Below are 12,711 nucleotides of genomic sequence, written 5' to 3'. Positions count from 1 at the left end.
TGAATATTAACTCTATATAGAGCCTCACATAGACCCTTCAGTTAAGCCAGAGAGACAGCATTTCTTCCCCCGCTTCAGAAGAATGCTGTGCCTTTGTAAATGTTGAGGCAGATTATTAGGAAGATTTGCAAGAATAACTACTTTAAATGGTCACATTCATTTTAAAGAAAGGAAATATAATTGGTATTTGCATAGAAGAAAATGGATGAATTTAAATTTTAGTTGATTATAATTATTGTCATCATAATCATCATCATTATCTTTGTATGTCTAAATGACTGATTCAAAGAAGAATTTTAACACATTTCACATGTCACTGCAATTCTTTTCTGTTTTGTGCTTTAGTGCTTGGGGTTTTTAATTTGCTTTTTTCAGTCTGAACTTTTCATGGAAGCTATTGTAATCTTTTTAAAAGGTGGAAAAATGTTTCAAAAGAAGTCAAATCTAGAAATATTACATATGTACTTTTTTCCAATAAAATATAATCAAATTGTACAGAAAACCAGATACATATATACTGTGTGATGGCACACCAAAATGTTCTTAAGGTGGACACTCTGAATAGTCAGGCTCTACACAAGTCCGGACTGTTTGACCAGATAAAGGATATTGAACAGTGATAGTTACATACAAATTAGGAGGTGAGCTAACTTAAGTGGTTGTGCATTCACAGCAAGGTATCATTCCCAAAGTCCATTAATAAATTGAAACTGCATGAGCACATTGTGCTCCTAAAGACTGTCTACAGTATTTTTTATAATTCTATTTATATAATTATTTATATTTCAATACTATGTATATTGATAGAGTTGATATTTAGTTATGTATTCCATGTTATTCTTGCTACAGTAAAAAATGTGCATTCTACTAGTAAGTCCATATTGTGTGAACTTATCAGTATTGACAATTGTGAAGAGTTCATATTCACAAAATCTGTTGGTGAGAACAGTTTCTTTTTTACTGAGTTTATATCACAGAAAACCAGAGATGAGCAATCAGGACTACAAAGGCCTCATACTGTGCATAGCAAAATAAAATTCCTATTTCCCTGATAACTTTGGAATTTCTATGAAAAGCATGCATACTCCAACAGAGGAATCATTGTAGGTGGTGTGATAGCTGGAATTGATACCTGACATCTTTCAAAAACAGGACTTGGTTTTGCCTAACTGATGCTTTAGTGTTAATACATTTTATTTGGTTCCTTCACTCTAAACTTCTAATGTAAACTACTGTTAACATGAAAAGAAAAAAACTTTTCTGAACTAAATTATCTCCCCAGCACAAAGTGGATCAACAATGTGATTCTCCATTGCGTCACACCACTGTAATTGTTAGTCCTGTGAAAGTGTGCAAGCTGCAAAGCTAACATTTTATTGTATGCTGTCTGACACATGGCATGAAGTGTAGAGTCGTGGATATATCTTTATTATCAGGAATTTAAGCTGCCGTTATACAATTGTTTAAGTACCGTGCACATCTTTCTCAGATGGCCTTGAAAGGCTGTAAGTCAACAACGAAATTGGATGCAATATTAAATAATGCTAAAGAGTACATCAATGTCAAGAGAGTACTGTTATGGGGAAGATGAAGAAGAAAGATTTAAGTCAGTAAAACCAAGCTCCAAACCCATGCTTTTCAGCCTTCCACTAATGGCTACTACGGGCAGCCACTTCCACAAGGACCAGTAAGCCAAGTGTTAAAATGTTGTTTCTGACCAGGGTTACTCTGACTTGTGAGAACAATTGCTCCTCGCAGCCTTGCCGATGGCAGAGTTTCCTGATTGTCTGTTTTCAGATGGTTTCCTGCATGACAAGGAATTCCCTAAATAGGAACAGGGAAGACAGATTCTAGCAGAAGCCTTATTTGTCTACGTTAAATTAAATTACGGTGTCTCTTTCTTATTTCCTTGGGATGAATAGAAGTGTGTTCATGCCACTACACAGAAAGACGCCAGCAACTTCCAAGAAACATGCTTTGAGCTGTAAATAATCACACAATAGATGCTACTGGCCAAGATACGGCCTGAGTAAGAGAGAACCTGTTGTAAGAATCTCCCTGAACTGCCTGTGACTAGAAGGACCGACAACTGATGAGTTGCAGCACAGATACATAACACCTCTGGCCAAAAGACAGACTTTGAAGATTTGAGAGCCTTCTGTTTCCTCACTATGTCCAGGAATATGAATTTTTAACATGTATTTTTGTATATAAAAGGAGTGCACTACAAGGTAACTGGATTCAAGTAAGTTTCTCTTGATGTAAAATATCTGGCAAACACAGAATTCCTGGCTTACTTCATATACTGAAGTGACAACAATACGTTCAATCAACATTAATTATTAAAATAGAAAATAATATTGGTGTCTGAAGCTAATTCTTGCTCTATCATTTCTAAGCAAAAGCTCTTATTTTTTTTTAATTCTCAACAGTTTTCTTTCATTCTTTTGCTTGTATCAGTACTTGGAGATTAAATAATACCTAAAATAGAAAAGAACTCTCAGTCCATTTTTTTTTTTTTTTAATTTAAACTATATCCTACTTTTACATTTTAAGAAAAAAAAATTCCAAGGTCTATATTAAACTACACTCTGTTCTATATTTGTAGACTTTGTGACAAAAATACAGATGATCTTGGTATAGTATATTTAAAATAGTGATGAGTATAATTTAATGAAAGGGTAACACAATTTTCTAGAAAAACTCTGAAGAAATTTATTTGCTTTACAGTCTTCCTCAGTGCAAAATACCCCAAAATTCACAGCATCATAATATGAATGAAAGACATCAGCAATGGTCTCACAGGGTACTGAAAGGCTTCTGCACTAGAAAGATGGTGAGGATAATTTTTAAAAACTCAAACTACAGGAGGGCTACGCATGAAATAATAATGATCACAGGTGTTTCAACCTGTATTTTTAACTTGTGGTCTGATCATCCTTATGCCTCCACAAGTCACTGATAATTCCATCAAAAAGTCAATGAAGCTAAAGTATGTAAAGCCAGTTTTATGTAAGTCCATATATTTCTTCGTAGGTTATCAATGTTTGTCACATCAACCTTGACATTGAAATAAGAAAGAGGAAAAAAAATGAAGTCAATAATGTCTCTAGAAGATGAGGAAAGATACTGTTATTTTTCTTGTGACTATTCTTCATTCAAAAACCCACAGAACATACTGAGAATCATTTTGAGACACAGAAGACTGGTCAGGTTAAAACCAAAACCTATTCATATATATTTGATTCTGATCCTACTCTGTATTCCTTTGACTGAGATTCAGAGAGACTCAGTTCTACAATGGATTCAGACTCTCCGGATCACACTTCTTTAACAGTGGGGAAATAGCAGAACGGGGCCCCAATGAGGCCTTTTCCTCAACTTCCTATAAAGAACTGTAGAGTATACTGGAGCTATTTTCATGAAATAGTTAGTTTTATTTTTAAAAAGCATCAGGTTCATTATATTTTCTTTCAACCTCCTTCAGAGCTGTGCAGAAGTATGACCAAGAGCCAGCAAACAGCGGCAGTAAGGCTTCAGGATGAGGTTCACTCCTTTGGGAGCTGAAAAACAGACGAGAATTCTGAGGGAAAGGCTTTTGCAAAGTCTATATGAAATGAGTCAGTAGTTGTAACAGATTATTTGCCTTCATTTGTCTATATGTTCTAGACTGTCTTCTAAAGAGTTTTTTTAGGATTTTTGTTCTTCTAAGGAAGTGGGATGTAGAACATCCTTGGCTTTATCAACTGCAATCGCTACTCCAAATGAAAGTGTTTACAAATTTGTTAATTTGCATTCTAAATGAAATGCCTCTAACCTCAGGCTTGTGGTTTAAGGATCAAAGGGTCAAAATGGCGTATACTGCCTCAGCCAGTTTGGACCAGTTCCATTGATTTTTACTTAAAACTCCAGATTGATTTCAATAAGAAATGGCAGCGTAGATTGATATTACCATACAGCTTTCAGAAGAAATGTAGCATTTTAAAAGACAGTATCATAAAATTGATGTACAATGCAGAATAGCCATTGATGCTAATTTCTGTCAATAAGATTTTTATAATTTGAAAATAATAAAATATTGAGATGTCTAGTAGTATCTGAGGCTAAAATACTGTTCACTTCCATGGAAACAGAAGCAGGCCCAGGTTCTGAATGCTAAAATATTATCTGTTGTGAAGTATTTAAATATTTTTTATTTAATTACTGGTTTACATATTAAAAATATCAAAATATCCATATAATTTTTAAATATGGTAATTTTTAATATTTATTCTCATGCTTATAAAGGATATGCACTCCTGAATGATGTAAATCAATTATCTGTGTATGTGTGAAATGCTGTAACAAGATCAATGAGACCTGAACACAAGGAGGCATCTTAGGATAACAGCTGCATTCTCCGGTAAAACAACAAACAAATGAATACACACTGTTCACCCCTGTGTTTCTCCCTCCCCCATGTAAAATCCTGGCTATTATCCTTTCCAATTGTTAGGTGCATTAAAAAAAAAAACAAATAAGAACATGTAGCAGTCCATGTATCAGTACAGGCAAAGTACAATACATGGTCACGCTGAGAGCCAAGGTAAAATGAAAGCTGTGCATTCCGTTTTGAAATTTGTTTTTGATGGGACTTAATGGTCAGAGTACACTTACAACCAAGTGCTGTATATTTAATGGCTGTATGGAAAACTGCAACTATGTATCTTTACTGGCTAAAATACATATTGGTTTTAAAGATGAGCTCAAGATAATTACTTTCACAATATTAATAATTCTGCCAACTGGATTTCCACAAAGTAGAGTCAATAAAATACTAAAAATATTTATTCAATAAATCAATTACACTTCTGGCTGGGTCTGGATAGCTATAAATTGTTTTCTCATTGATAAAATTCTGTTTATGAAAACCTATTTTCATGGAAATGACTCTTAAGATTTTTATTGGAAAATGTTTTGCAGTTAAACAGAGAATTAATGAAAGGTCTCCATGAGCCCCATATATTTAAATTTAAAAAAATAATTTTTTAATTGTTCCTTGAAGTTGAATGTAATGTCCATGTTTAAAAATACCAAAAAATATAAAGAAAAATTAAATACCTTCTTATCCCACTAGATGGTGGTGCCTTCAGATCAGGACCAAGATGCTCAAACAGACAGTACAGGAAAACTTTTGCTTTCTTTAGCAGACCTGCAAATATAGAGAGTGAGAGCTGAGGTTAATCTTGTTCCTCTGGGGATATTAACAAGCATTCAGGTCTAATGACTTACTGAATATACTTCAGTATGAAGTCTTGTGTTCATAGTTGTATCCTACAAAGTGTGTTTTAACTTCAATACACATCTAATAGCATTAATTTTTCTTCCTGAGGAAGAAAAGGTGCAAACAATATTGAACCTCAATTAAGACTGTATCTCAGGTAATGCAGCCTTATTATACGAAGGTCCTGGCTTTGCAATTTTACTGCTCTCTATCCTCAATCAAAATCAAACCCCAGAGTAAAGTAGCGAATCATTAGCAACAACTGCATCTTGTGTTCATATATTTAATTGGAACAATCTTAAAAGTACTACTCACATTTTTATACAACAAATGTACTCCTCACTTTAAGTAGAAAGGTATTTACACATCATTTAGACAAAAAATGAGTGTCTAAGCATCGAAGGGCACATCTCTTCAGTTACGACAGTCAAGTAAAATGTTAATGGATAGGAAAAGTAGATGGGACCTTGTTTGAGTGAGTGGTTTTGTGCATCGATTTTCCCAGGTTCCTTCAGTAAAAGGCGAAATCCTTCATGCCTCAAGTAAAGCCTGAACTGTTGAGCTCAATGCAGATTTTGTGAACTGGAGAGCTTGTCTCAGAGGCTGTGTCTGTTGAGGACCGTCGCAAGAGTGGGCTCAAAGTCCCACTCGACTGTTGTGCGGGAAGGAAGGCTGGTGATGCAGACTCAACAGAGCTGGCACACGATGTCAGAGCACTCAGGGTATGACTCGTGCACCCACCGCCGGGGAGCCAGCTGGCTGTCACTCCTGCCCTGACAGGTGGTCCAAAGCAAGTCTCCAGTTCCCTGCGTACATGACAGGCCAGGTGGACAAAGTGCTGTTCACACGTGGGTGTTCTGGACAGCACACTCTGCAATTTGTGCAAGGGTAGTCAGAGACTGGTTGAAAGCAATTTGAAAGACTTGCACTGAAAAGAATAAAATAATTCTGAAGTGCTTTAATTTTGCTTAAATATGACGATGTACACTGACAGTATGAAAAATTGACATTAAAATGAAAAGCTGTTTTATGGATGAAGAACTCTGGTAAGAAGAGCCCTAACATAAGACTTTCCAATTGTTCTTTTTAAAGATGGTGTAACGCTAGAGAAGTTAAGAATGTCCATAAGTGTCTTGGGAAAAAAAGTATTAATTAATAATCCCAGACCTCTACAGTGGTCCATAATTGTTGTTGCTCAGTGTATTTTACTTCACTTCATCCTGCTCCCAAATTATCACCAAATTTACAATCCCTAGAGTAATTTCAAAAATAACTCTCTTTCTGGCACACTTTGATTCACATTTTCTATACGTTCCCTTCCACTTATTCTACTCCTCCTATTGCACTCTTTCACTTTTCAATTCTCATGTTTGCAACATCTACTAAATTTCCTATTTCTTTGCAAACAATGTACATCAGTATGAGTAGTATTAAAGTGCTGACATATTCCAAATTAGTATGATTTCCAAGCAAAGATTACAGACCAAATAGTCCAGATACTTCCACATAAGAACACCACAACCAAAAAAGACTTAATCTGCAACTTTTTAATGAGCACCTAGCAGGGGAATCCCTTTGTCTATGCAGAGGACTGAGGCAGAAAAATGGATACAAGAAATGGATGTGGATTCTTGGTTCTTTTGTAGGGTGTGGAGTATTTTGCATTTTCCCTGACTGCATTAGGGAGAGAAGATCTGCTCTTACTTCCTCTAGAAAGGTGGGCAGGATTTTCTGAAAACCTGAAGAAGCAAAATTCACTCCAGTCATTGTTACTTACTACCATTAGGGGCTGAAACGCAGTATTTGCCAGGAGAGCAAGTTCCTGTATTTGATCTCTGACTGTACCAGTATAACTGCCAATCACAGGAAATACCTCTAATAACTCTTCCTTTTACTTAATAAGGAATACCACATCTTTAAAACATTAGAAACAGATGTCACTGCATTACTTCACTGCTGATGTATGTAATAGAAATGACACACTAATTAATTTAATGCAGTATAAATGTACTGATTATTTATCATGGCTGACAATAAAATTATGAAAACATTCAATTACAATCAGTGGTAATTCATTATTTATTGATTCTGTGTTATGCACACATTAATACAATACATTTAATTACATAAGAGAAGGTATCATTTTTTTCTATTGATACTTAGACATTTAGCTTCATCAGTTTTATTTAAAATCCTTGATGTTTAAGTGGGAAGTTTTAATCCACAGTTCCAAAAAAACTCTACTGAAATGTCAGAAATAAATTGAATACAAGTGTCAAGTACTAGTGTGCCTAGAAAAATGTCGGTAATAAGAATGACATACTAATTTCAGTCTCTTCATTTTCTCACATCAGTGGCCTACAGTTGTTAATATAATCATGGTTACTCTTTCCTAAGTAAACCAAGGTATTAAACACTAAACTAGCAAAAAATTAATAATGTGTTTTTCTTCCTTTTCAAGATTTTACTCGGAATTAGCAATATCAGTGTTTTGCATGCTCATGATATAAACTCAAAGATAACTAGGGTAAGTTAACAGCTTTAAATCAGTCCTGATTATTTTTTTTGTTAAGGACTAGGAGAATATCATTGTCACTACGACTCCAGCCAGACTGGAATTCAGCAAAAATGGTGTTTCATTTTGTTATGACTAGGGTGCATTGTTAATGCATGTTTCAGTTATTTTTTCATCCCTCATATTGGGCTCACCATTACCTCTGACCCTCATAAGTCTAAGTTCACATATATCCCTCAGATTTATTTTAGTGAATAAAAATTAGCATTTTCTCCTATAATCTATTCACATTGGACATACCTATATCAAGGCTATACTGAAAAAAAAATCCACTGGGAATCTTTACATCTCAGTATCTATGGAATTCCTTATTTTAATGTCCTGTGTCATGTATGCTTGGCTACAGTAGACGGAGATAAAACACAAATATCACTATTGAGCTTTCTAGACTTCCAGAAACAAAATTATTGTTATTCCTAATTAATTCCCTACTGTTTCACTTAAAAAGATGTCATTTTTTATCATTGTCTCCTCCTAGTCAGTTGTGTCACCCATCATTTTCTCTATAGGATCCCTGTAAGCCAATAGCCACATTTTTGCCAGCTGGCAATAAGTAATTCCCAGAAAGCTGTTGACTAGCCCTGTCTGGAATGACTGGGGCTTTCCTCTCTTCTCCTGTGTCAAAAAAGAGCTCTTTCACATTTCACTCCAATGGGGCATATGTAACGATGATAAAAACAAAAACAAATAGAACAACCTTTGCTTGACATTTTGCCATACAAACACAGCTGACTTTTATATACAACTACTATGCAATATACCAATATTTCTATAGCTGTCAGTGTTAAGAAAACAGAGTATTTTGCATACCAGTCTGAAAAAAACAAAAATATTTAAACTTTAATTTTAAATAAATATTCTAAACTACTCATTTGGGCTATAGGGAGGCTTACTAGTTTGTAGACATTCAAATTACATACTGCTGGACTCCATTCAAATAAACCATCTGGATACTTTATAAGTGACAAGATATTACTGTATGATTGTTAGGCTTTAGTAACTTTGCCTTGTCTTTAATAAAATTACAGAGATATAATAATATACATTGATATAGTTGAGTTGTATATGCTTAGTTGAACTGGACAGCTGCCTGGTATTAATTCTCAAACCTTGAGCATTTTCTTAGTTTTAGAGCAGTTCTTCTCTCCATGGATAGTCACCTCTCAAGGGTACTGTTTTTACTACAGCCTTTATGATTTTATATTGCTTCATGCCACTCCAACTTGCTCGGTGTTGATGCGCAAGGCTTCCTCTGGCCTTGCAAAAATTCAGTCTTATTTAGAAATATGTTTAGCTTATGGAAGACATTAAAGTCAAAAAGGAAAAAGAATTCTCACAGTGGCATTTGATTGTCACATTAATCTCAAACCAAAAAAAAAAAGTCTTTAAAAGGGCAAAGCCAATGAGAAATGTTTAAATCTGATTTATTAAATCTCCCAATAGCAATTATGTCCAGTAAATTAACCCCCAAAAGTTTCTATTTGAAGTCAGTTACTTGTTATTTCTATCATTTCCAGTATGAAAAATCTCAGATGAGTTCAGGGCTCAACTGCACTAAATACTTTGCTCAAGTAAATAGCCCCTGCCCCACAGTACTTCCAAATATACGTTCCGATTCTAGAGACATGCATAAACAAGTTTAGGAAATACAAGTATTCTCATTGAAAGGTATTTGTTTAAACTCAGGTTACGTGAAAATTCTGCCTCAGTTTTAGGCAGCTAGGCTAGGGGCCTAAAACAAGTGACTGGCCTTGTTAGAATATCCATATAATCAATGGAGAAAAAGTGAGGTTCCTCCAGAGTGTAATTTAGATGATTTAAGTTAACAAATATAGCAATTTAGTTAGCACACAGTCATCTCCTCCCATCTAAAGCTGGATTACTCACAATGCAAAAATATTAAACTTTGCAGAAAGGGTGTCTAAATAAGCAAGCTTAACAAAAGGAAGGAGAAGATGGCACACACAAGCAGTGCTATCATGGAAATTGTTCAAATGCTCTGTTGGTATTGCTTGTTTTGTAAACATTTGAAAAGTTTTGTTTGTACTTTTCTGCTTGCTTTGTTTACTGAATGCTTTAGGAGGAAACTGAAAAAAATGGGAGGGGGAGGGAAGAACTTAAAGGACTAGGAAAGAAGGAAAGATAAAAGGCTGAAAAAAAGTAGAAACAAACAGGAAAGAGGAATGTTGATACAAGACAAGAAAGGGAAGAGGCTAGACAAAGGTGTAATGTAAGTACACTGTGAAAAGAAGCAAATAACCCATCTAGCCAGTGTGTCCTGGCAGCTGCTGGGTGTGTATCTGTTAGACTCAACTCCTTTATAGGAAATGTGCCTGACAACCTTTCAGGTCAACTTGTTTAGGGAGAAGAGATGCACAAAGCTTGGTGGTTCTTGTGTCAACTGACCTGGCTCAGGTGAAGGAGACAAGACCTGCCTAGTTCCCAGGACCGCAGAGCTTTTACTTTTACGCAACTGAATGAGGTACCACGTTGTGCTTCTGGAGGCTGCTTTACAGTCAGGCGTCCGGAGAGGACCGATGCCATTGTATCTAAAACACAATTGACGTCGCACTCGAATCTGGCAACACAAAGCCACGACACCAAGACCTCCCCAGGACGGACTTTGCCCCTATGCCCGGTCACAGCTCCCCCGTCCCGCCCGCGCACACTCCTTCTAGGGGCTTCCTTTGCTTTAGACATGAATCCCCTGCGGTATCACCACTGCCCTGCCGTCTAACCACAGAAAAGTGTCACCACACCGTGTTGATCTCTCACTAAGTGAAAAGTCGGATTTGTTATTTTCCTAACGGAGACCTGCGCTGCTGCTCTCTCTCCCTGCCTCTCCCGATTTCTTTCAGCTGTGGCAGCACACAGGTGTTAACGATCAGGAATGTACCAGAGCGCAACGACCGCTGAAACTACCTGGGAAAGGAGGACGGCGAGCGGGACCCACCCTCGTCCTCCTCTCCCTCAGAGCGCCCGGGTCGCGCTCGCAGGATCCCCTCACGGTCCAGGGGCAGCCCACCGAAACTTTCCCACCCCGGGGCGCCCAGACGGAGTTTTCGGGAGCCGGGAGAAGCGCGAATCGGGCGCGGTCCCCTCACACACCCACCCGTCCGCGACGCCGGCGCCGCTTCCCACTCCACAGCACCCTCACACCGGCCCCGCGGCCCAGGTGCTGCGACCGCCGCTGCCCCGCCCCGCCGCCCGGCAGCCACTCGCCGAGGCCGCGCTTGAGGCGGGCGGGGCGCATTGGCTGGAGGGCGCTGTCACTCTTCCTCACCCCCCCTCCTCGGCGGCGCTGGGGAGGGGTCTGGGCGCGCGGCTGGCGGCGGCCGCTGCGTGTGGGAGGGCGGGCGCGCGGCGCTGTTTTTAGTAGTACCGCAAAGAGCGCGAGGGGAGTGCGCGCGCGGGGCGCGGGGCTGAGGCGAGCGGCGGCAGCCGGGCCGGCCATGGCTGTCTCCGCGCCGCCCGTCATCGCCGCAACTTCCAGCGGCGGCGCGGGGGGCTCGGCGGGCTTGTTCCGGGCGGACCCGCTGTACTCCAGCCCCGCGGAGTCCCCGCGCCTCACCAACAGCCTCGTCAACAGTTTTCTGTCCGCTGGCAGCGGTGGGGCCGGCGCGGGCGGTGGCGGCGGCGGCGGGGGCGGCGGCAACGAGTGTAAGATGGTCGACCTGCACGGGGTGAAGGTGGCCTCGTTCCTCGTGGAGGGGCAGGAGCTGATCTGCCTGCCGCAGGTCTTTGATCTCTTCCTCAAGCACCTGGTGGGAGGGCTGCACACGGTCTACACCAAGCTGAAGCGGCTGGATATATCGCCCGTGGTGTGCACGGTGGAGCAGGTCCGCATCCTGCGGGGGCTGGGGGCCATCCAGCCCGGCGTCAACCGCTGCAAGCTCATCACCAGGAAGGACTTCGAAACTTTGTACAACGACTGCACCAACGCGAGGTGAGCCGCAAAACTTTGCTCGTCCTCCGGCCGCTGGGGGCCGGCGGCCCGCGGGGAGCCGTGCCCGGGGTGGGGGGCGGCGGGTCCCGGCCCCTGCGCTCTCCCTGCGGTGTGCGGGGCCGGGAGGGGAGCCCCGGGCTGCCCGGGGTGTGGGGGAGGTGAGCACCGCGGCGGTGCCCACACGGAAACTTGCTGGGGTTCCTCCGGCTCCCGTGCCGGCCGGGACCGCCGGGCAGCGGGACCGTTCCGTGCCCCACTCTGCAAAGTTTTCCCCCTAGCAGGGAAAGCGGATAGTTCCCGCATACACTTCTTAAAAAAAAGAAAAAAGAAACCAAACTTTTCTCCCTTATTTTTTTCCGCTGAAACTTCCCGTTCTACTCAGGCTCCCTCGCTCCCCAGAGGCGCAGCGCAGGCTGCGGCGCGGCGGCAGCTCCCGGGGAGGCCGGTGGCTCCGGCAAACTGTTGCTCGGTGTCGCTCCGGAGCGATCGCGCGTCGGGCAGCGGAGCGGGCTGGGGCTGCCCTGTTGTGCTTAAATCGCTGAGCCCGGAGCGGGTTGTATTCATGGGAGATCCCTGCTGGGTCCTTCGTCCGTGGGGCGGTAATCCTGGCTTGTGACCTCGTAGCTGCTGCCTTTAGAAATAATAATGATCTAATAACCACAAAAACCCTCTCGGGGCTTCATAGGAATACATAGTGGAGTGGGGTAGGATGGAGGGCAGGGTTCTCGGAGGTGACATGTCCGAGTTCAGCAGTTCGTGCGATAGCTCCTCAGGAACGTCCGTGGTTCAGTCGCTCCTGCTCCTGCCTGGCAGGAAACTTTCTGTACAGTGGTGGTTTCTGAGAGCTTGGAGTGTGAGGTCTGACTTCCAGCATGCACGTATTTAGTAACTTTGCTTTTTGTGCCACTCTTTCCAGCTGGTTAGGAC

At 40.7% G+C, this 12,711-nt stretch overlaps 1 protein-coding gene and 1 long non-coding RNA gene across 3 annotated transcripts in view; one reads left to right on the top strand and one right to left on the bottom strand.

The window, feature by feature from the left end:
* Nucleotides 1–3,455: 3,455 nt before the first annotated feature.
* On the bottom strand, nucleotides 3,456–10,274 carry LOC309444115. Its single transcript, XR_014184950.1, has 3 exons — nucleotides 10,245–10,274; nucleotides 5,101–5,191; nucleotides 3,456–3,563 (listed from the first exon to the last, which is right to left on the bottom strand). It is a non-coding gene; the product is annotated as an uncharacterized lncRNA (long non-coding RNA).
* A 952-nt stretch (nucleotides 10,275–11,226) lies between these two features.
* DACH2 (dachshund family transcription factor 2) overlaps nucleotides 11,227–12,711 on the top strand; it is a 251,589-nt gene continuing 250,104 nt past the window's right edge. For both annotated transcript variants that reach the window (XM_082062043.1, XM_082062042.1), the window contains exon 1: nucleotides 11,227–11,784. In XM_082062043.1, the coding sequence (XP_081918169.1) occupies nucleotides 11,291–11,784 (494 nt within the window). In that variant the 5' untranslated portion in view covers nucleotides 11,227–11,290. The remainder of the gene's footprint in view (nucleotides 11,785–12,711) is intronic.

The sequence above is a fragment of the Streptopelia decaocto genome (genome assembly GCF_964273445.1).
Source record: "Streptopelia decaocto genome assembly, chromosome: 10".
Taxonomy (NCBI): domain Eukaryota; kingdom Metazoa; phylum Chordata; class Aves; order Columbiformes; family Columbidae; genus Streptopelia; species Streptopelia decaocto.
The sequence above is the reverse complement of the archived record's forward strand: the minus strand, read 5'-3'. Positions and strand labels throughout refer to the sequence as shown.